The following is a 24,861-nucleotide window of genomic DNA, read 5'->3' as shown; positions in this document are numbered from 1 at the left end:
AGGAGGCCAAGAAGGTTGTGATAGTGGATGTGACCATTCCCTTCGAGAACTGGCACCAAGCCTTCACTGACATCCAGGCTCGCAAGTGGGAGAAGTACACTTCAGTGGCCAACATCCAGAGGAGCTCTGGCTATGACATGATGGTCGACGTGCTCAGTGTGGGAGTGCTCAGAGCTTGTGACCCCAGCAACAAGAGCATCTTGTATGCCTGCTGCATCTCTTGCTGCTGCACCAAACTGATGCGGTGCCTCATGGTGTCTGATGCCATCCACTGGTCCCGTGACATCTGTGTCAAACACATCATGAGCCAGCGCCAGTACACCGACCCCACTAGATTGATCGCCACTAAGGGGATCGCCCGAATCCCCCTCTGCACCTGATGGACTCTGAGAGCTACTCCCAACTACAGACCACTCCACTCCACCCAGCAGGAACTCCTGCAATAGGACTCCGTGGACTGAGTGACTTCTTTGCTCAACTCATCCCCTCCCCCACCCAACCTCCCACCCCCAGGTTTAGTTGGCTGACATTGTACTTGCGTAACCTAGTTGCGTTCCCTTCCTCACCCCCATCCCTCTTATGTTAATTCCTCACTTGGGCACTTTGTATTTCCCTTATGGCCTTGTCATTCTTGCTCCTAACACTTTCTAATTTTAATTTTCTAACCTGTTCTATTTAGTGAGATTTTCTTGTATGTGATTATAAGACAAGGGGCTTTTTCTCCCATGCCAGTTGGTATGGGGTGGAGGGGAAAGCCCCATACCGTATGGTATATGGAAACACTTCTATAGGGTGCAATAGGCTACAAGCTGACCTTGACAGGTTGCAACGGTGGGCGGATGAGAATAGGATGGGGTTTAGCACTGATAAGTGCAAGGTGTTGCACATGGGGAGGAAGAACCGGCACCACACTTACAGGTTGGGGAACTCCCCTCTTGCCAGCACGGAGACGGAAAAGGATCTTGGAGTCGTCATTGACTCCACGATGAACATGGGCCGGCAGTGTGGGGAGGCAGTCAAGAAGGCCAACCGTACCCTGTCATGCATCCACAGATGCATCTCGAGCAGGTCCAGGGAGGTGATCCTCCCCCTCTATGTGGCACTGGTCAGGCCGCAGCTGGAGTACTGCGTCCAGTTCTGGGCGCCACACTTCAAGAGGGACGTGGACAATATGGAAAGAGTTCAGAGGAGGGCCACTCGTATGATCAGGGGTCAGCAGGGCAGGCCCTATGAGGAGAGGCTACGGGACCTGAACCTGTTTAGCCTCCACAAGAGAAGGTTAAGGGGGGACCTTGTGGCCTGCTACAAACTGGTCAGGGGGGATCAGCAGGTATTGGGGGAGTCCCTGTTCCCCCGTGCGCTGCCAGGAGTGACTAGGAATAACGGTCACAAACTGGCGGAGGGTAAGTTTAGATTAGATATTAGGAGGCGCTACTTCACAGTCAGGGCGGCTAGGGCCTGGAACCAGCTTCCAGGGGAAGTGGTGCAGGCTCCTAGCCTGGGGATTTTTAAAAGGAAGTTAGATGAGCACCTTGCCGGGGTCATCTGACCCCGGTGCTCTTTCCTGCTAAGGCAGGGGGTCGGACTAGATGATCTACCTAGGTCCCTTCCGACTCTAGCTACTATGAAACTATAGACAAAGAGGGGTTCTAGGGTTACTATCCTTTAGTCCTGTCTGAGAAGGTAGCTCCCAGAAGGGTGCACCATAGGTCTCTCTTGAAGCCACTGACTCCATTATGCTCACTGCTTACCTGCAATATCAGACTGGCTCCCCAGCTCTCCCTTATGTTAATGGTAACCCCTATAATTCAATAGGTATGCTTTGCTTAGCATATTCCCCTCCTGATTTTGGAGTGTCCCTGGTCTTCACACTTTGTGCTTCTAAAGATTAGTTTTTTGAGCCAGTTTGCTTTGCTTCTTTAACAAATATTGTGCACATGCAGGAACAGGGATGTAGGAAAACTTTTTTCAAGAGGTGTCCTTGAAATACTTGAGCACCCTTTCCCACTCCTTGATATTTTTATGTCCTTAGCCTGTTTCCTTTTGTCCACTTTATGCTGGACAAATGTTTAAGTTGCTTCCTTTGATTCTTTTGTAAGGAGGGATGATGGGTATTTTGTAATACAGAATGCTTGCTCTCCCGTTTGTAAAAAGCTTAATAGGTACAAAGGGTCCCTGTTTCCAGATATGCTTCCATCTGAAAAACTGATTTTTTGAATGCTAGGCACTTTCTCTGATGCGTCTGCAGAACACCTGTTCTTGTCCTGCCAAAGATATGTAGCAGCTACTCTTAAGTATTATGGCTAAAGAAAAGCACAAGTCACCAGTACATGATATTGTGGGCTTCACAGCTTACTGTGACCTACTGGGATTCATGAGGTGTATCTGTTTTAGCATCTGTTTTCTTTAGAGCCTTTCATACAAAGCCACAGAGTTTCTCAGATAAACTCTCAGGGAGGGGGCTATGGGTGGTCTGGAGCAATGGTTGGAGCTAAATTAGTCCTCCCCCTCCTTCCTCTGCTCCCCAACTTTCAGGGACAAAGAACAAGCCGTGGATGTACACACGAGACACAGATGTGGAAGGTAGTAGACAGTTGAGGCCAAAAGCATAACTGAGCAGTTGTACAGCCCAGATGGCAACAGTGCACAGGACAGAACATAGGGCTAGGTCACCTCTGGTGGCACTGCTGGACAGGCATTAGCAGCAACTGCTGCTTTTTTTACCCTTTCCCCCCACCATGTGGTGCCCTTCTCACCCTTCCCTCCCTAGGTTATGCTACTGGTTGAGGCTAGGCAAGGACAAGATCATGGTGGGAGCAGAATCCAAGCAGGCAGGACTAAGGGCAGGAACTGGCAGTCAGGACTGCTAATACTCTTATGAAGAGTCACTTAGCAGATGTTTACCAGTTTCCTGCAGGGCATGCGTAGCCTAGTTGCATCAAAACTGGAGGTGTGGTTATACCAATACAACTGGCTCAAGGACACCTGCTCATTATATATACTTGTCTTCTATGTTACTTAACTTGATTCATGCAAATGACTGTAATTGGTAATTACTTCAAACAATTTCCCCCATTGTTTTAATTCTAGTTTTCACTTCTCCTATAAACACTGTTGATACATTCCTAAATAGTAAGTAACTATTTTTAGACCTTTCTATTAGCTTTCCAGCACTACAGCTCTTATGCTTCTCCCTCTCAGGTACTACTCCATCTCTCAAGTAATGCTCTTTTTTATGACTTCCCATTCTTAACTTCATTCCACCTCTTCATAAACCAGTGCCTTGTTCCTACTCCAATGAACATTGCTGTTCTGCAGAACACTTCTTTGCTCCCACTTGCTGCCATTCATCTCCATTCTGCCACTGTCCATTGACAGTCTATTTCCAAGCTATGATATTGAATGTCCTAAGAAGTTAACTTAAAAGGACAATTTGAGAGGAATGCGACCTCTGAATACTTTGTGCAATACATGTACAAAATACTAGCACAGACATTTTCCCAATAATTTCCCTTTGTTTTGTATTCCTACTCCTCATATAAAGGCAAAGTCTGTGTACTTGTAAGTGTAAACCAGTGGTTCACTACCTCATCTGACTCCAGGCACCCCTCATTTGACTCAAGGCACTCCTCCATAACTTTTGTGAATTGAGTGACACCCACTAATTTATATATTGTAGTGCTTACTGCCTTGCAGAGGGCCCCAGGTGGGGCGGGGATTTGGCCAGGCAGAAACAAGTTTGAGCCTGTCATCCCTTACCTCAAGACACTCTTCAAAAGATTTGGCGGTGCCCTTGGGTTTGGCATCACTAGGGTAAACATCCCTTTAGTGCAGGGACTTTGTGTTACGTTTTATGTGAAATGTATCATACACACTTAGGGTGCCCTATAAATAGTACATTACAGAGATTATATTAACTATAAGGTAAAGCTATTTTAATCGTTAAAAAATCAGTTTCCCTGGTATGTAATCTCTGTCTAAGAGTCAACAGATCACTTTATTTGGTAACTGTCCTGGTTAGAGGTTGCTGTTTTTGTAAGAAGGGCAAATAGGAGATGGGAGAAAAGATATAAGGTACAATATGCCCTACCTTCTCCAAATTATAAAATGTACAAATGAACAAAATGATTTGGCATCTCCAGATTCAATCTCTTATTGTTAGAAGTGTGAATGATGAATATGATGATCAAAACAAAAACACATTCACATTTAACACAATGTGACCATTTCACTGATTAGCCTGATTTTTCTTCTTTTTTTTTTCCTGTGACAAATACCTGCTACTAAATAAGAGGACTCCCCATAAAGCCTCACGTTACCTCTCTCCATGGGCGCAGACTCTTTCTCTCACAATATCGTGCATGTCTGCTGTTATGAATCAGTAGGTCTGACTGGGTCAAGAACTGAGCATTCAGCCTTGAATGGTTTTGAATAGAGTTCAGGCCAAGTAGCTTGAACTGCATGAACAAGAAGTATGATTGAGCAAAACACAACAAACAGAATGTCTGAAAAGGAGTCGTTCCCAATCAGGCGTAACCCAGGAATCATTCTCATTGCTGCATCGGTTCTGATCTGATTTTGTCGTCAGGCATTTATAGAACTAGGAAGAAACTGGGGTTGGAGGGAAAAATAGATTGAATGTACTCTGTGTCTTTCTGATGCTGGTGCACAAAACGCGTTCTCCTGAATGCCCCTGCCCCCCATGACCCACTCTTCATTTAACAACCTTCCTTACCCTAGCAATACTTGATTAGTTTTTTTGTCTTTTGAGTGAGTTTCATCCGGTCCAAGCCTTTATGTTTAGTGGAACTATCTGAGAGTATACCAAAGGGAGTCACCAGTCAGTTTTTGAAGCAGGGATTGTTGTTGCTTTGTTTTGTTTTTAATTCAAATACCCACCAAGTTGTTGAACGCCATGTGCATCAAAGGTTACTAAACTGGAGTTTTATGTTGTGAAGAATTATTTCTGATTTACCTACTCTGTACCATAGATACTAAAGGTAAAGAGACTGCTGCCATGAAAGCTGACCTCTTGAGGGCCCGCAATGTGAAGAGGTATATTAATCAGCTGACTGTGGCAAAAAAGCAATGTGAGAAGAGAATAAGACTTCTTGGGGGTCCTGCTTATGACCAGCAGGACGATGGTACACCTGACGAGGGGGATGGCCCTCCAAGCCAGAAGGTAAGAATCGAATATAGTCGGAATGAAATTTTGAAATGTCTTGGCTTTTTGCTTCGTTATCTATCCATTTCAAGCTCATGAGATAGTTTTAATAATTGCTATTTGGCTGTGCAACAGAATTTCAGGGAAGCCATTTTCACTGAAGATGGTAAAATCTTTGTATTTGCAATTGTAGCAAAATATATAGGTAAAGCCTGAAGTAAGAGAGTTTTTTTTCCCTTTTCCCTTAAAATATGATTATAGAAAAGCATCATGGGTAGTGGCAGTCCAGTCTTTTTCTATTTCAAAGCCAGGAAAGTAGAGGCATAGCAAAATATGTTAATGCCCTGGGCAGAGGCATGGGGAAATGGAAGGCAATTTCATGCTGACCACCAGAGAGCAGGTGGCAAAGGGGACTCTTACCTGTGCCTGCTCTCTGCACTTGTGTCTGTAGGTGCTGACTCCGTGCTCTGTGGCTCAGGCACCCACTGAAAAATACTAGCAAGTGCTTAGCATCCATGAGCCGTGGCCATTTTGGTTTTACATGTTAGAACTCCGGCTCCTTGCAGACATTTAAAAAACAAAACAAATAACCCACACTTCACCAGGAGAAGCAGCGTGTTACTTCAACCTGGCTCTGCAGCATCTGTAAAGATTGGGCACTTTAGCGGGGCTTTTTGGTGCTTTTAGCTTTCAGTCAGTTATTAGATAAGTGCCAATAAAGCCCCAGTAAAGTGCCTGATCTTTACAGACATTGGGTGAGCTGGGTTCAAGTAACACGCTGCCTCTTCTGAGTATGTGTGGGGCTTGGCACAAGAGCGCACATGCGACACACACGCACACACACATGCACACACGCACACACACACACACGTACATTTAGGTTCATGCACACCTATTACCAGTTTAAGCCCATTCACGGTACAGGTACGCACACCCCACCCCACAGGCAAAACCCAAAGTCAGCACCTATGCATGTGGCAGCTGCTACAGCTCCTGTGTAGCTGAAGAGCATGCTCACTACACACTGGCACAGCAGCCCAGGTGACATGGAATCCATGAGATCACTCTTGGTGCCCCCTTCGCACCCCCTTGTAATACGCTTTTTGGTGCAGGGCTGTACCTCCCATGGCAAAGCCCATCATGCTCCTGTCCCCCATGGATATAGTACAGGGCTTAGGGCTGTTGTGCCTGCTCAGCTCCCTATGGCTGGGCTATGTAGGGTTGTCCCTGCCATGGAAAAGACTCCTGGGTGGGTATGGGCCATACAGGTGTCCCCTCTAAGTCAGCAGTCCAGGATGAATACCCCCCTCATTCCACCCTAATTACACTACTGTTGTGGTGGAACAGATCCTGCAGACAGCTGTGTACGTGAGCAATTCCATTTTTCTTCACTTGTCTTTACTTAAACAAAACTAATATTAGCTTCTCACTCACACCTTTCTTAAAAGGAAACTGGTTGTCCTAGAAGCCCTTCAGGTACTAAGTTGTTTACAGATCAGCCAGTGGAAGAAAACTTGACTTTTTTATGCTTCTTATAATGTGTGAAGCAGTTTAAGGACAGACATTTATTGATAGTGTTTAGACTGCTTGTTTTAAGCATATTGAAGAGATCTGAATTCTTTTAATAGACTTAGGGAATATACTCTATTCATTAAGTGAAGAGTGAATTAATTAATAGCCTAGTCTTGTGCTTTTGTCATAGCCATACAATACAGACAACTTTCTCTTTCGTAGTAGAGAGAGAGTAATATCATTTCCTGTAAATGTCTGCATTGTAATGCATGCTTTGCTTACAGCACGGATTTTCAACCTTTTTTTTAAACAAATGTACCCCCTCTCTCTCGAAGTTCCAGCTCATATACCCCTTTATATTTTCTCTTGTTTTTAAGGGGCAGGGGAGGAAATTGAGGCCCCTGCAGTGAGGGAGGGGGTGGTGTTGGGGCTAAGGCAGCTCAACTGGGGCAGAGTGCAGGACAGAGCCATGAGCATCTCATCCAGAGGGTTCAGGGAGGGGGTGGCAGCTCCCGTTGGTGCATGCACCTTGGAAGGGCATGGGGCGTGTGCCTCTGGATCTGCGTGTGGAGCAAGGGTGGGCTGGCCCAGCAGTGGGGGAGGGAGTGGGGCTGGGGCACACGGGTAGGGGCTGCCCACCTGGGGCGGGGCACAGGACTGAGCCACGTTGGGGGCAGCTCCTGTAGCTATGCGCATCCCTGTGAGGACACGGGGGCATGTGCCCCCAGAGCTGCGCGTGGGAGGGCAGGCTGCCGCTGTGGGCTGGGGCTGGCACGGAGCTGTTCTGAGTGGGGGCTGGGCCATGCTGTGTTCAGGACGAGAAGCAACAGCACTGGGAGGTGGGGTTGGAGAAGCTACAGCAAATTCTGGTGCTGCTGTAGCTCCCCGTAACCCCTTCCCAGTGCTGCAGCCTGGCCCAGTCCCCACTAGGAAGAGCCTGGCACAGCCCCAGCTCACAGGCAGTCTGCCTCACCCCACACAGATCTGGAGGCATATGCCCCCCATGCCCTCCTGGGGTGCGAACAGCGGCGGGAGCCACCAACCCTTCCCCCTGTGAGCCGCTTGTGCTTCTGTCTGGCGCTCTCCCTCGGTTCCTGCTGCTGCACACGCCCCTGAGAGGGCATGGGGGGCATATGTCCCTGGATCTGTGTGTGGGGTGGGGTGGGCTGCAGCTATGGGCTGGGGCTAGTAGGAGGCTGTTCAGGGTGGGAGCTGGGCTGTGCTGCACTGGGGTGGGTGCTGGCAGCACTGGGAGGAAGCTATGGAGGTGTGGCTGGGAAGGAGTGAATTTTGGTGTGGCTGCAGCCCTTCCTGTAGCCCCCTCCCAGTGCCACCACCACTTGCCCAGAGCACAGCCTGGCCCAGCCCCTGCTGAGAAGAGCCCAGCGCAGCCTCAGCCTGCAGAGGCAGCCTACCCTGCCCCATGCAGATCTGGGGGTGCATGCTCCTGTGCTCTTCCGGGATGCATGCAGAAGTGGGAGCCACTCCTCACACGGCCCAGTCCAGTGCTTCACCCCAGCTGGGCAGCCCCTGCCCCTGCCTGTGCCCCACTTCCTCCTCCACTGCTGTGGCCTCGATCTGCCCCCACCCCATGCCTGCCCTCACCACACCTTTACCAGCCGCATCCAACTGCTCTCCTGGCTGCCTGCGTGTTGCACTGCAGCTGTGCGCACGCATGCGGCATTTATCAGCCACATTATGTCTACATACCGCCTAGGACCTTTTAAAGTACCCTTAGAGGTATGCATACCCCCGGTTGACAACCACTGGCTTACCGAGTTGATTCTGAAAGTAGTCAGGTAAGCTGTCCCTGTTCTCAGAACACACATTTTAAGGTCTGAAATGGCTAAAATCCAAAATTGTCTGAATTTCTTTCACAGCAAAAGCAATGCTGGTCATAAATTAGCTGGGTTTTACTCACAGAGCAGTATAAATATTTCAGGGACTTTAAAGTCTTCTATTTGTTTTGTTTATTTTAGATACAGTTGTATCTTACCTTATTGCCTTGTCCTGAATCAGATTACCCTAGAATAGAGGTCACTGAATGCGTTCATGATAAATGTCTAGCAGAACTGCCTATGTACTATAGTTAGCTGTTAAATAGACCCTTATGCAATACTGGGGGTTATATTTTTGCCTCAATGAGGAAAAAATTCAATTTGAATGTGTAAAACTTTAGTGCAGATTCTAACTAATGCCAGTGTATTTTTAACTTTATTAATGAATCCAGCTTACCAAATAACAGGTTTGACATTTAAATATGTATCCAATTCCCTAAAATATGCATAAAGACAGATATTTATCATCCATCAACAGTGCTCCCTTAATTCAAGTCGATGTCCACAGGAGTTTTGTTCTTTTCTTTCCTTCCTTTCAGTCTCTGACTCTTCCTTTATATTTCCATCAATGTTAATCTTTTATGTTTCTTTATTTCTATGTAATAATTCACCTCCCTTTTTTCTCTAGAGATAATATAGATCTCACTGTCTTCTCATCTCTGCTTTTCAGTTTTGAATTTATTCCAAATTTGGTCTCAAGTGTTAGCTCAGAGCATGTACTTTCCTTCAGTATTCAGAAAAGTTTCTCGTATTCTCTGGTTCAGAGGTAGGAGATGATTTTTTTTTTTTAATGCAAATTCCAAAAAAGTATCTTTGTTCCTTCTCCCCTGCAAAACATTGACTTAATAGGGCAACTTTTCCATTACTAAAAGTTTCCAAACTTTTTGAAACCAGTCACTGATTTTAGGGGTGTCACATTTTTCCAGGCTTTTGCTGTTGTAATTCTTGCAGCCACTAAAAGATGAGTGATCAGTTCCTTACGACTCTTATATGTCACAGTGTTCTCAGGAAGGTTTGATAGGAACACTAGGGGGTTATCTGATAAGTAGTACCCTGTTGTTTTCCTCCCTGTATCTCCCACTTTCTTCCAGAACTTGAATTCTGAGACATGTCCACCATATGTGGTAGAATCCCTACAACTGGCCACACTCCCTTCAATGTTTTCCCATTCCTGTACCATAAATGCATTTAATTTTAAATGGGGTAAGATACCATCAATACAGGTTTTTAAAATAATTTTCTTTTATTGTGCAAATTTAAAAAATCCTTCCATGGAGTTTGGCAAAGCCTTTTGCTTACCAGGGGTGTCATATTTATCATGCTCGTTGGCTTGAGGGGTTGTTGCTTACAGTTTTATCTCCATCCTTGAAGCTGTTTCAGAAGGTGTTTCTTAAGGCTTAAAGGGATGGTTGTGGCTGATAATTCTAAGATAAGACCTACTCCCCAAATATTTGGTTTGAGCTGGTACATGTGACCCATGCATGTGTGGGCATGTAACTTTGGTCTCTGTAGTATAATCAGTGTTGATACTGAGCAATGGTGTTTTATGAGAATCTTCCTTTATGTGCTTTGAAGCATTAGGATATTGAATTCTGTTTCAAAACAGAAAGATGGTGACTTCCAGCAGAATACATTTTGAATTGTATATGTATTGTATTCCCCTCATGGACTGTAGTCGTGATAAATATTTAATAGCCCAGGCAAAAAAATCAACTCTTGCCCTGTACCATGATGAATCATAATTAAAATATTAATGATATTTTTATTTCCCACCCCCTTAGTTTTCTTTTAAATTGTGAATTTCCAAGAACAGGCAGGGCTCTGCATGTGAAGTTCAGGGGTGGCTTGTTTTTTGTTTTTATTTTTTGTGCCAAATTTAGACTCTATGTAAACAGTGTTTCCCAAAATGTCATTTTTACTAGTTCTTATTTTTTACTTGAAGTCCTGAATTTGTGCCCTCTTGACTGATATCTATAGGAATTACAACAGTTGGTAACCGTTAGCCTGCAGACCTGGCCCACAGATGCGGGACTTCAGTGATATTTAGAGGCAGGGGCTTCACCGGTAGAAGTTTACCCTGCTCTTCCTTGGAAACAAGTGGGCTAGGGACAGACATTCAAAAAGTGTGAGCCTGAATTGTTTCAGTCTTTGAAGGTTAGTCTAACCCAGGGGCAGGCAATTATTTTGGGCAGAGGGCCACTTACTGAGTTCTGGCAAGCCATCGAGGGCCACATGATAGGCGGTCAGGGGCAGATAAATATTAATTCTCTAAATTTTTTAGGGGCCCTGTGGGCCAGATAGAATGGCCTGGTGGGCCATATCCAGCCCTTGGGCTGCATTTTGCTCACCCTTGGTCTAACTTGTATCAATTGAACTGATTTGCAACTGAATAGACATTCTCTTTTGATTCCAGAAATGCAGCCACCTGCTTGCAATGGCTCAGGCTAAAAGCTGGAGAACACTAGAGGGAGCCCTCCCTTCCCTTTTGCAGCAGCTGCAAGGCTGGAGAGAAGCTGACCCGGGGGGTGTGGCCAGGCCCCCTGGCAAGCTGCTGAGTATGACTGGGGAAAGGTTTAAACCCCGACCCTGGCCCGCAGGGACCCCAGCCAGGGTGTGCCTGGAGTGGGGAGGGGGGAAGCAGCCCTTGCCAGGCTTGTCAATGAGTGGGGCGGGGCATGGCTAGACATGAGCCAACCAGTGCCTCAGGCAAAGTGGGGCAGGAAGGGGAATTAAACTCCCCTGTCTTCCCTCTCAGGCATGGGCACGAGTGAACCCAGCTGGGGTCTGCCTGGCTTTCCCCCCTGTTCGGTGCTTGCCCAGGGCTGGGGCTGTAAGGCTGAGCCAGGCTGGCCTTCGGGCACTGCTGAGGCGGATGTGGAGGGGCTGGCCCAGGCCAGGCTACGGGGGTTGGTCCCTTCCCAGCAGGCTGTGGCTCAGGCTGGGGCTATGGGAGCTGTGCAGGTGGATTTTCCTGGCTTCCTGCTCCCAGGCTGGGCCAGGCTGTTATGGAGCTGCAGTGAGGTGGGAAGGGGCTGGCCTGGGCCAGGCTGCAGGGGGTTGCAAGGCACTTCCCAGCCAGCTGTGGCTCCGTTACAGCCTGGCCTGGTGGCACAGATGGTAGCTGGCTGGGCAGTCGCACTGCAGCTGCAGTCAGGTGCCTTAGCAGCTCAACTGGCCACATGAGACATGTTAATTGTGCCCGCGACTGCCCAGGCCAACTCAGAACCGCCAGCAGGCACGGAGTCCAGCAGCCACCTGCCACGAGGACTCATGTATCCACCACCCTGTCCCCCTTCCTCCCCCCGCCCCCTGTCACCTTTGCAGCAACCAGCTGGCCATAGCCACACCAGAAGATGTGTACACCTGGGGCCAGTGGGGCTGTTCTGCCTCTTTCGCCTCCAGCTGCTGCTGTGCCAACCCTGCCCCTGTGTCACCCCTGCCCTGATGCACCGCTTTAGGTGGACAGGCAGGAAGCTTGAACCCAGCAGCTTCTGCCCAGTGCATGGAGCTCTGGATCCAGCTGCTGGTCACCTTCCATCCTCTCCACCTGCCTGGTGCAATGAGCAGCCCCTGTGGGCACGCACGGGGAGCAGATGGAGCTGAGGCGGATCTCCATGCACTGGGCAGAAGCTGCTAGGCTGAAGCTTCCTCCCAACCCCTGCCACCCAGTGTGGTGCAGCAGGAGTGGGAGAAGGTGGAGCCACTGGAGGCAAGGGGAGCATAGCAGCACCTGGCTGGCTGCAGCCGCACTGAGAACAGTTCCACCAAAGCTGTGCACTGGCTGGGGCTGGCAGGGCTGTTCTGCTCCCCTTACCTCCCAGCTGTGGCTCCTGCTCCTGCTGCGTTGCTCCAGGTGTGTGGAAGCTTCAGCCTGGCGGCTTCTGCCTAGTGCAGGGAGATCGAGCTCCAGCTCCTGGCTGCCTTCCACTCACTCAGTCTCGCTGCAGAACTGCTCAGTGGGCAGAGCAGATGGAAGGCAGCTGGGAGGAGCTGGAGCCAGAGCTGCATCCACAGGGAAGAAGCCACTGGTTCACCCACCTGCCCACCCAGAGCAGTGCGACGGGGGCAGGGGAAGCAGCCAGTTGCAGGAGCTTGAGGCGTGGGAAACAGAACAGCACTGCCGGCCCCAGCGATCTCACAGCTTCTGGTGCAGCTGCAGCTGGCTGGGTGCTGCACAGTGATGGACAGGGGGCATGGCAGCAGAGGCAGAAACATGAGCCCCCTGCGGAGGGCGCTTGCCAGGCTCTGGGCCCTCCAGTGCCTCCGAGCTGGCCCAGGCAGCTGCAGGCACAATTAATGCATCTCACGCGGCCAGTCCGGCTGATGCAGTGGTGTTGCCTCTGTGCCATTGCCTGGCCAGTGGCTGCCTGTGCCTCCAGGCCATGCTGTCACAGAGCCACAAATGGCTGGGAAGGGTCCTGGCCCTACAGCCTAGCCTGACTGGCCTCACCAGGCCCTTCCCCTGCAGCAGGTTGGGAAGGGCCCTGCTCCTGCAGCCTAGCCTGGCTGACCCCTCTGTCTGCCCTCAGCAGCGCCCATGGGCCAGCCTACCTCAGCCCCACAGCCACAGCTGCAGCCGTTGGCAAGGTGGTAGATCGTGGGGCCATGCCAGCCAGCCAGCTCTGATCACACTCTTCCCCTTGCCACTGCAGTGGGGAGAAGGTAGGTTACCCTGACAGGGCCTACTTCACCTGGCCAGGTGCGGTCCCTGGAGGGTGGGAGAATAAGCCCCCTCCATGCTCCTTTAGTCTTAGGGGTCATGCTGGGCTGGCTCTGGGCATGCCCTTGCCCCTGCTCCAGCTAGAGAACAGAGGGGCAGGGCTAGCCCTGCTCTCTGGAGCAGACAGCACAGCAAAGCCCAGGGCTGAAAAGCATGCTGGGATGCTGGGGGACACTGGGTTAACTAGGAAGGGGTCTGGGACAGAAATTGCATAAACCAGGTTGACCCAAAGATACTACGTTCAGGTTTATGTTAAACCAGTTTTGGCCATTCTGAAACTGGTTTATGTGCACTGAACTTCTGTTGTGTTACGGGTTTAGACCAGTTTCTGATACCTTAAATTGGTTTACGTGCATCTTCTTTCTGTAGCCATGGTGGCCTTAGGAGTTCTCACTGAACCACATACTGTTGCAAAAAGTAGTGGCAGTAGCTGGGTCCTAGCTCCTAAGCTGGGTTGTTGCAGCATACAACCTGAAAATGCCGTTACACGATTCTATCTGGTTTTCCTCCTCCATGTTTTTGTATGTACTTTGCTCCTCCCATTTTGGCTATTAATTATCCTTCTAGATTAGACTGATTGATTGGAATTTTATGAAGGGAGTTTGTAGCTAATCCCAAAGACCAGTCTTTAAAATGTCATGTTTATATTCTCTTACTTGACATTCTGATCATCATTGCTGCAGCAAAAGCCTTTTTCCCACTTAAGCAAGTGGATTGATGAAGATTTATCAAGTGAGCTCCAAGAGACAGGTCATTAAATATGTGAATAGCTTTTAATGTGAGAACCAGCTTCCAGAAGATTATAGTTTAAGAAAACTGAAGGAAAGGGAAAGCAGCACATCCTTGTCAGTTAGAAACTGCTGAGGCAAACATGAAGCACTTGGCCCAGAGTTCAGGGGTTTAGGACAGACAAAAAAGTAGTCAACTACATTTATCGAGGAATCATTTCATAAATAAACTTCAAATTGTTGGTGATATGGCAGTGAAATAGAGACCATAATCACTTTTGTCATATGCCCTTGGAAGTGGTTCTTCCATTCTCTTGAGTACTTGAGCCCTGCACTTTCCAATATGTTTGCATCTTTTGTAAAGTCAGGAGGAGAGCCACAAAAAATTATTAGAGCTCTAAAAAGCAGGTGAGACCCTGTTCCCCTGAGCACCTCCCAGAGTAACAAGGAATAATGGCCACAAGTTGATTGAGAGTAGGTTCAGGCTACATGTCAGGAGGCACTACTTCACAGTCAGAGCGGTCAGGATCTGAAACCAACTTCAAAGGGAAGTGGTGCTGGCTCCTATCTTAGGGGTCTTTAAAAGGAGGCTTGATAATTACCTACCTGGGGTCATGTGAACCCAGTATTCATTCCTGCCCAGCATAGGGGGGCGGACTTGATGATCTGCTCAGGTCCCTTCAGACCCTACATCTATGAAACTATGAAAGCATGACACATGAGGAAAGATTGGAAAAACTGGGATTCAAATACAGAGACAGTTGTTATAAATAGGGTGGTGATTGATGGTTCTTTCTCTGTTCAGAGGCTAGGAGAAGAAATAATTGATCTTAAATTGCAACAAGGGAGATTTTGGTTAGATTCAGACTGGGACGGTTGTTAAGCACTGGAACAAATTGCCAAGAGGTTGTGAAATCTCTGTCAATGGAAATATTTAAGTACAGCTTACACAAACAGTCTGGGATAGTTTGATAAGGGTGGTGCTGCCTTGAGCAGAGGGTTGTTGGAGAAGTTGATGTAAGGACTCTTTCTGGTCCAAATGCCAATTTTTTAAGTGGGTTAGTGGCATTAATTAGGGCTCTGTGCACTGGCGAATATGTCTGTGCTCCAGTTGCTGCTTCTGCAAGAGCAGTGCTGTGAAACTGCTCTTGGTGCCTCCATGAAGGTGGGGAATGACTTTTGGCACCCCTTCAAAGTTGGTACCCAGGGGCTGATGCTGTTCTCCGGCCCTATTTAAGCTACTGGTTTTGGCTGCGAAAGCTGGTGTGAACTTGAACATTACTTTGTAGAGAATAAGACAGTTTCCTTTACTTTGAATCTAGGGGTCCAGTGCATTTGCTTTCCTCAAAACGCACACAATTTCAGTCTGTCATGACTCCTGAATGGTGAAGATTAGAATTAATAGAATCCGTCTGAGTGGAGTGATTTGTCAGGGAGGTGAGGAGTGAATGATGCATGTGTCCAGGATTTTTTTTTCCCCGTCTTGGTCACAATATGGCTACAAGTGCCTCTTCCAAAGATGGGAGAAGTTATGGAAATGCCATATATAGATGGGCAATTCCTTCTTCATCACCCCACCTAAAATGGGCAAAGTTCCCATTGATTAGGCAGTAGCAGCTGCTTTTCTTTTCAGATTTGCATTCCAAGATGAGAAGGTTTCTCCTACAGTTTAACAGTGGTCAGCACCAGGTTAGCTAATCTAATTAAAACAAGCTGTTAGCAAGGGGGAATTTTGTGTAGACAGCCTTTTTCATGTTGCTTTTATAAGGACTTTTCAGCATATCCCTAAACCAGTTGTGTGTGGCCATTTCAACATGAGGATTTGTTACTGTGTATCCACTTAAACTGGTTATAACCAGCTGCTTGGATTGTGAACAGCTGTCAATACATCTCATCTAATTACCTTTTCAGTGTTTTACTCTGGATTTTGCCTTTTACAGATTCTTCAGTTTGAGGATATTTTGGCCAATCCGTCTTACCGAAAACACTTTCATGTATACATGGAGAGGATGGATAAGAGGGCTTTAATTAGTCTTTGGGAATCTGTGGAGTATTTGAAGAATGCTAACAAGGTAAGGGTAGTGACAAATACATGAGTGAGGGCTTATTAATGAAATAGTCTTTACATGGTGAGATTCTGCTGCTAAATTTATAAGAAATTGCTTCCGTGTTAACGTTTTCTTTTTTTCATCAGTCTAGAAATCAGCACTGCTTCTACTGCACAGGCTGGGACTAGGCAATTTATTATGTCAACCTATTTATGTCATTGCCTTGGTTTTTAGAATTCCTGTTTTAGGTGCCTTTCTTAATTCATAGTGAAATATTTGGAGTATAACTACTCCTACCTCACTACTAGGTCAGTTATTATGATGTATCTAGTTTAGGGGCCTGGATGCACAGTGCATTAACACTGGTGTAACTTTTTATCAGTTTAGGACACTGATGCAGATTACATCAGTGTACTGAGCAGATAAATGACCCAGGATAGCTGTAGTATGTGCTGTTGTAACACATCGCTACTAAATGGTTTTGGGGAGCAGGTAATAGCTTGTTTGTACTGAGCAAATGGTTAGTCTTGGACAAGAGCTAATGCATGATACTTGTAGTAGTGTAGTCTTATCCTAGTTTTTCCTGATATAACTCTACACCAGATCAGAGTAAGGTATACCAGAATAGGATTAAATGTTGTGTGTGCACTCCTTTTTTTTTACACACAGGCTACAGTGATGTAAATGTTCTGTGTCCAGGCCCTCCTTACTTTTAGAAATGTTTTGACTGCCAAATTACTATGCCATTCCTGTTCTGCTCACCGTGGGCCCAATTTCTTGTCCTCCCTAGCCCATTATAAATAAAAGGATATTTACTCTGTATGACTATTTAATTCATATAAACAGAAGTTTGCTTGTTTTTCCTTTAAGATTCCCCCTTCCTTGCATGTGAGTAGTGTCATTAGTTTTTCTAATAAAAAAGTAGCATATATACTGTTAGGTGTATACAGTGTACTGTAAGATCTGCATTCTAGGGTCTGCTAATAGTGGGGTATGTAGATGCATAAACGGAGCTAGGAAAATATCTTTTAAGTTTACAAGAAGCCAGCTTTGAAAAATGGAGGTAACAAATGTGCTAGGATTATTTGTTGTTTGAACCTTGTGGCAACCAGGTTTATAGTTGTGAACTTGGTTGGTAAAACTTTCTGGATTCATATCAAAATGAACTATAACTTTTCATTCTAAGTATCACTTACTTGTTATTCACTGTCTTTTTATTATGGTGCTGTTTTGGTTGGGGTTTTTTTATACATCAAGTTAAGTAGGAGAAACAATACCATTTAGCTTGGGCTACATACAAACATTTTTTTCTACTGGAAGAAATATCTTCAGGTAGGAAAATAGCCTGGGAGCTGGACTGTTCAAATGTTCCTCCAGCCCCATGGCTGGCTAGCTTCACAGACAAGCTTTCCAGCTAGGGGGGCTCTAGGAGGCTGCTTCCTGAGTCACTCCTGCCTGTAGGGCAGCTCATTAATTGACAGTCTGCCCTCCACTCTGCCTAGGAAGGGGGCAGGCTGTCAGGTGGCAGTCCTGGAAGGGTTCTAGCCCTGGGAGAATGCCCCCCACTGCCCCAGTTGCACCAATCAACTGACTGGCAGGAGACTGGGTGGGCATTCTCCCATGACAGGAATCCTTCCAGCTTTCCCCTGCAGGAGAATTAGCTCCACTCCTTGCAGGGGAGTATGATTTAAATCAAATAGATTTAAACAATGATTTAAATAACAATTTAAATCAGTGTTTAGGAAGCCCCGGTTTAATTATTGTTTTCTACAAAAAGTGCATTCTTGTTGTTTTGATATCCTTTATTCATTTAACTTCTTGAAACTTTGCACTTTTAGAGAAAGGTAAGGTCTTGACTGTGTACACAAACTTGCAAAGAGACAATAGTGGAGATGAGTGGGTAATCAGGTCTGTCACCTCTCATCACCATATAATGCTGTTAACAAGGATGTTGTCTTTGGAGCCGACAACCTCTCCCTATGCCTGAAGAAGGTTGTTTGTGCCTGAAAGCTTGCAAAGAACAATTTTTCCAACAATTTATTTGGTTTAATAAAAGATACCATGTTCACCCAAAGAACCTTGTCTGCTTATGATCTTTGGAGACATAAATTCATAGTTTGAGAACTGAAACTAATCATCACAGAGATACCTAATGGGATCTTCTAGACTGAGTACTGAGTCCCGTTAGGTAGAGAGGTTTTCTTTACTAATCTGTAGAGGAGCTTCTGGGAACCCATAGGATTGGGCCTGTAATATAGCCCATGGCCTGTTGTGACCTATTTATAAAACTTATAAAAGGGTTACATTAATATCCTGTCTCAAATGGTATACAATTAGAAGTTATAGTCGATGTTTCATGATGATATCTTTAAGCTTTAACCTATCTCAAATTAAAACTATCATTATATGTTTATTTTTTTTCAAAAGCACCTTTAAAATAAAAATGCAGTTAAATCAAAAAATCTGATTTAAATAAAAATCTGATTGATTTTTATCCACCTTGACTCCTTGCATTCCTCCAGACTGACCTGGAGGAGTGCAGGGAGGCTGAGGGATGCTCTCAGCTGTCGCAGCAAGGGGATCCTTAGTGCAGGGTCACAGCAACCTGCTCCAGACTAACCCAGGAAGGGCCATTTTGCTGTGGTGGCAAGAGTCCCAAGCCTTGCCATTGTGGTGCAGCAGCCTGCCTTGCCCTATTCTGCTTCTGTACAGCAAGGGGAAGCTGGCAGGGCTGGGAGCTGGGCTTGGGGAAAGTCTCTGCATGCCAGGCTGCTGACCCTTTCAGCTTTTAAATGGCTCTCTGTTGTTCAGCTGAGTAGCAGGGGAGACATGGGGAATCTGCAGGGGTTTGGGGCCCAGGCTTGGGAGGCTTTCTTCAAGAATGACTCCTGGTCCCTGCAGCTTTTAAATTGCCTCCTTTTAGTTCAGCTGAGCAGTGGGGTGGGGATGCAAGGGGAAGCCAGTGCAGCCAAGAGCTGCGGCCCATGTAAGATTTTCAATTGCCACCCTTGCTGCTCAGCTGAATGGGGAGGATGTAGTCTTCACTTGGTACCAGGCTGCTAGACAGAGGGAATGGCACTGCAAAGAACTCTGGTGTGAGAAGTAAGCATGGAGCACTTGGGTGTTCTCCTCCCTTCCTCTTCTGTAGATGGGCAGGAGGAGAGCAGCTGCCCCCATACTTTCTCTAGACTAGGGTGACCCTGATCTTGGAAAGGCTTGGAAAGCTTTCCCCCAGCTCCACACTTCTTGTCCCCAGAAAGAGTTAAGTTGGGGAAAAATGTGGAGATGTTCAGTATCCCAGGAAAAACAGGGAGCAATTTAACCATAATTGTTCCTGGGTTATTTTTTGCCTGGAGCGGCTACTTTTGGTGCTCAAGGAAAAAAAAACCTGAGCATCTGTTTTCTACCAGGAGAAAGACAGTTCTCTTGGTAGAAAGTGGGTAACTTCAGCTGGTGTTAGTTGATACCATGAATAATGAGCAGTATAAGATATGGTTGGACTGAATAGTTACTGGATGACTACAGACTGTGGTTTGTCCGTAAAACAAGTATCTAACACACGTAGAAATTGTTGTTTGTGTACAGCTCAGAAGTGCTGCTAATTACTCCCAGACCTATTAACTATGATGGCCTTGTGTGTTTTAATGCCCTGACTCATGTCTGCTCTTTTTTAAAGAGGTTCTACGTTTTATGCTTATGATGGTCCATGGAACTCTTCTTCTGCATGATACCTGGGTCATCTGATACCATCAGGGAAATGGTTGCAGATTAGCTTCCCCACACCCTCTTTTTTTCCTTGGTAGAGTAATTTTTTATCCCTGTACCTTCTTTTGTGCACATTGGAAGTGTGTGTCCATATCTACCTGTGTGCATATATATTGTGGTGTTTTCTCTCTCAAAAAACCAACACTATTTATAGTTGCATGAAAAACAAAATATTTTGTAGGAAGAGAATTTGTTTGCCCAGTTAAAGCTAGAAGCTAAGAAAACTACCACAATGATGCGTTCCTTCTGTTTTAATTAAAACGGTAAGCAGAGTGCAAGTATGGTACAGAGTCCTTTAAATATGATACAAAATTTGATGCACATAATTTATGTAGAGATTAAGTCTTCTTAGGGCTTGGCAGGTCTTCTGTTTTGAAGACTTATGTCACCTGTAAAACTGACATCTCTGCATGGGTGCACAAGCAAAGCAGCTGAGATGTGTATTCACATGCCTTGGCATGAGTTTAGCTAGTTCAGCCTTTTTCATATTAAATGCATCAGGATTTCGAGGACTGATATATTTAAAGGTTTGTTTTTTGTTTGTTTTTCACCTCCCCCCCCCAATTTCTCAGACTGAAATACCTCAACTGGTGAGCGAAATTTATCAAAAATTTTTTGTGGAAAGCAAAGAAATCCCTGTGGAAAAATCACTTTACAAAGAAATACAGCAAAGCCTTGTGGGTAATAAAGGCATTGAGGTATTCTATAAAATTCAGACTGCTGTTCATGGAACCCTGAAGGATAGATACTACCCCTCATTCATCGTCAGTGATTTGTATGAGAGGCTGGTTAAGAAAGAAGAAGAAAGAAGTGCTGTTCAACTAACTGCTGAGGACAAGCATGGGGTGGTGAGTGAGATCTCCAATTCCTGCTGCTTAAGTTACTGGTGGGTGATCTGGCAATAAAACTAAGGAGCATTTCCTAATTTCAAGTTCTGCATTCATCTTTCTTTCTTTGATCTGTTTTCGAGTTGCTGTTCCTCCAAACATGACAAAATTGATCCCTGGATAGGTGCTGATTCCATGGGTGTTCCAGGGTTCAAGCACCCACTGAAAAAAATTAGTGGGTGCTCAGCACCCGCAAAGCTGCCTGTAGATGTAAAAAAAAAATTAAAAAAAAAAAAAAGAAAAAGAAAAAAACCCATGCTTTACCAGAAGTAGCAGTGTGTTACTTCAACCCAACTCTGTAGTGTCTGTAAAGATTGGGCACTTCAGCAAGGGTTTTTGGTGCTTTTAACTAAAGCTCATTCAGTCAGCAATTAGATAAGTGCCAATAAACTCCACTTAAAGCACCTAATCTTTACAGATACTGCAGAGCTGGGTAGAAGTAATGTGCACTGCTTTTCTGCCAAGTTAAAGTGCTGTTTTTGGGGGGGGGGGTTTAAATGCCTGCAGGCATCCACCAGCAAAAATAAAAAGTCAGAGCCTAAGGATCCATCCATGCTTCATATTTTTTCAGGGACTTAAGAGCTATAGTAGCATGCACACAGCAGAGGCCTTTTTCTTAAGTTACAAGGACATATAGTGTTTGTTGATTGAGAAGGAAACTATTTGTCCAGCTCTGCTGAGTCTATTTTGAGAGTGTTGTCTTTGCACTTTATAGTTACCAAGTACAGTTTTCATTCTTTTATCTAAAAGAACGAAATCTAAGTGCATCTGTTTTTGGGTAGTCGCTGGGTTGTCTTTGGGGCAGTTGTTAATAACAATGCAAGCACAATATCATCATAGTAATAGTGAACCTTAGCATTATCATGTATTATTATGCATCACCAGTTGTTTTCATGTTGATTTTTTGTTTTATTTTGATCACTAAGACAACACTGAACATGTGATAAAATGTTTTAAAAAGATACAGTCCTTAGTTGAATGAGATATGATATCTTTAAGATGACAGAATAGTTGGACTTCGTTAAATTAGCAAAAGCTTATAGAGGCCTTCCGGGTTTCCAAAAGTATCAGATTTTTTGATGCTCTCTCTCATGCTCTTTAGAAGTTGAGAGTTGTGCTGTTTTATGAAGGAAGTGGAGATGCACTTTCATTTTGTTTTCAGGTGACGATAATTATTGCTGAAATAACTGATTAAGTCAGCTATGAAATTAATAATAATAGTCAAACTTATTACTAGTTATAGGGGTGTGTTAAAACAACTGAAATATGGTGAAATAAAATAACTAAATTTGGTACTTTCACATAAGTCCTAATATATAAAGCCTTAAATAGCTGCAGAATATAGGTACTAAAAAAAATTGTAAGAGGGAGAGAAAAAGTAGTGTTTGAGAGTTTATACTGGTTATATTTCAAATGAAGATAAAACATTATAGTATATCTGAATCTTAATATTTTTTATTAATTTCACAGAGAAGCTCATTTTAATGCTATATTAGAGGATAATGCTAGAAAACAAAGTAAGGCTACAATTGAAGATATTAAAAAATTAAATTGAGAATACTGTAAAGCGATTTCCCCCCAAATGGTGGCTCTCCTGGGCCAGATTTTTGTAGCAGCAATTGTTATAAACCAATTCAGCAGCTAAATCAAAATAACTAGTACTACTTCTTGTCCAACAATCTCAAAGCCGTTTTGCAGACATTTAATGAATAAATCCCAATATAAATCCAGGTGTATTAGTATCTTTGGATCATAAGTGGGTAAGCTAAGAAACAGAAACGTTAAAGGCCAGACATGGGTGCTCAAACAGGAATTTAGAGCCTGGATGTATTGAGATGCATTCCACTATCCTAAATGCTTTCAAACATTTTTTTAAATTGTTAGACTTTCAGATGTATCAATTAAATATAACTGAAAGTTCTTAAAATACTGTATTCTATCTGTTCTACCTATTGGAAAAAAAGAAATAATTTTGAGAGAGAAACTGTTTTAAGGAAATGCTATTGATGCACAGTTCTGCAGCATATTCCTTCTTTGAACATTTGTTCCTCCCTCAAATTGTTTTTGATAAAGGATTCAAGAACCCTGCTGTACATGTTTCATCCCCTTCCTGATGCTCAGCTTCATATGCTTTAAATAATCTGGAGATGGTAGGCACATCAAGGGTATGTCCTGGGGATCCAAGCAGTCACCAGGATTTTCAGAAAACACTGTTATTGTATAGCCCAAATGATTAAACACTGCCCCTCACCCCCCTACCCCCATATTAATCGCCTAATGTATTTTATCCAGAGCCTGACACAAATAGCAATTTTTCTGGAGATACTGACATAACACTTCAGGAATAGCTCTCTCTCTTCTGTCAGGTAATATCTATCTTGGATTCTTCCACAGTTTTTAAAATCTAATTCTTTAGCTTTAGCCTCAGGTGTCGTTTTAAGATCTTGAGGGAATATATGCAGAATTTAAAGGCTGCCTCTGACATGAAACTTGTAAAGAGCAATATGCCAGCTATTCTGCGACGTGGAAAAATCTTTTCTTTTTTTTTAACTGTTTATCACAAATTGATAACAAAAAGTGTACAATTAGAGTGCTTTTCTCTAACGTAGCCAAGCTAACTGCCATCTGGTGTGTCTCAAGGGTTTTTAACTGAGAATAAGAAGGGTTGAATCTTAACTCCAGAAGCTCCCCATGGGCTTTCAGATATGGGGAAAAATTGCATTGTTGACTAATGGCCTTTTGGCTTCATCTATAGTAAAAGGTACAACTGAGAAATCCATTTCCTCTAGCAGAATTGTTTGTTTCTGGAGTGTTTCATTCTCTTAGCAGAGGCTGATGGTTTCACTTATTTTTAAATCCCCCTAGCTGGTAAATGCCTACTTTTTCCAAGACAGTGTGGGAGGAATGGTTATGTAGCACCTCTGAAAACTGGGTAAAAGACAGAGTTACAACATGGATAGAGGGCAAGAAGCACACCTTCTAAGTAAACCTATAATGTCTGTAAGGGAACCAGAATGGTAGACTATACTTCACATCAAAGTTCATTACAGCAATGTAATAGATATGGCCAGAACTCTGCTTCTTTCCTTTCCCCACTTCCCACAAAGGCTGCAAACAGATGTCACCTTTGTGCCACCATAAAAATGTTTATGGTGGCACAGAGCCCAAGCAAACAGACATCCATGTCACAAATGTCCAAATTCATGGCTGCGTGAATAGGTAGTAAATAATTGTGCCTCTCTTTTGTGGTGGATGTCTGTTTTCTTTATAGTGGGAGAGTGGGCACAGCCCAGAGCTGCCCATACGCTCCAGCTGCTGTGGACAGGTGGGCCCTGACTCGGGACAGTGGGAATCATCTGTGCTGCCCAGTGAAGTGAATCACCCATGCTGGTGCACTCCAAAGAAGACATCTCTTTATAGCCCCCGTGTACTGTTGCCAGGTTATAGAGAGAAATGAAGCTGTGGCCCTGATTTTGTGAGGCCTCTGCTGCTGGTGGAATTGCTAGTCAATATGCCTTGCATTTGCCATTCTCAATTGCAGGGACCTCTGTTCCCCGCCCCGCTTCCCCAACATATCTCTTAATACTGTATTTCTAATGTGTGGCCCACTCCGATTAGTATCTGCCAATGGCATAGTATCCTTGGCAGGATTCAATTTTTATCCATAAGTGTTGATAAATGGTGAATTCACCTCACACTCTAACGACAAAACGTTTCCATCATTAACAATCAAAATTTATAGAAAGAGCTTGTAACAATAGGCTGCCACTGTAGTATTCAGAGGAGTCCGGGTAGGGGAGGGGTGGACAGTGGTTGGGGGCAGGCTGGGCAGTGTGTCTGCCCTGTCCCCTGCCTCCTCATCTCAGTTCCTGCAAGGTGCCAGCCAGCTGGGCCCTCCCTTACAAACTCAGGCAGGAGCTGATGGAAAGAGTGAGCCACCGGTTGCAGGGAGCAAATGCCACTGCCTCAGCTAGAGGTTTCCTTGGTGGGGAGCAGGGGGTGCCATGGGGCAGGGACCTTCTCCTGGGCTGAGGGTCTGGGGGCAAAAGAGCTTCCCCTGTGCCTCCTTTTTGCTGGCTCAGAGGAAAATGCAGGGGTGTGTGGGTGTGTGTGCGCTCACACATATGCATGCATGCATGCCCATGCCCCCACATCCCTAATATCGTTCAATCCTAAACATTTAAATTAATAAAAATAAA

The 24,861-nt window shown here is 45.2% G+C and overlaps 1 protein-coding gene across 2 annotated transcripts in view; it reads left to right on the top strand.

Annotated features, from left to right (window-relative positions):
- SNX25 (sorting nexin 25) overlaps positions 1-24,861 on the top strand; it is a 144,601-nt gene that overhangs the window by 76,185 nt on the left and 43,555 nt on the right. For both annotated transcript variants that reach the window (XM_090036087.1, XM_090036088.1), the window contains exons 7-9: positions 4,992-5,182; positions 15,903-16,034; positions 20,348-20,623. In XM_090036087.1, coding sequence (XP_089892213.1) covers positions 4,992-5,182; positions 15,903-16,034; positions 20,348-20,623 — 599 coding nt within the window. The remainder of the gene's footprint in view (positions 1-4,991; positions 5,183-15,902; positions 16,035-20,347; positions 20,624-24,861) is intronic.

The sequence above is a fragment of the Crocodylus siamensis genome, chromosome 2 (genome assembly GCF_052110815.1).
Source record: "Crocodylus siamensis isolate JL-2025a chromosome 2, ASM5211081v1, whole genome shotgun sequence".
Taxonomy (NCBI): domain Eukaryota; kingdom Metazoa; phylum Chordata; order Crocodylia; family Crocodylidae; genus Crocodylus; species Crocodylus siamensis.
This window is presented reverse-complemented; position numbering and strand designations above follow the sequence as displayed.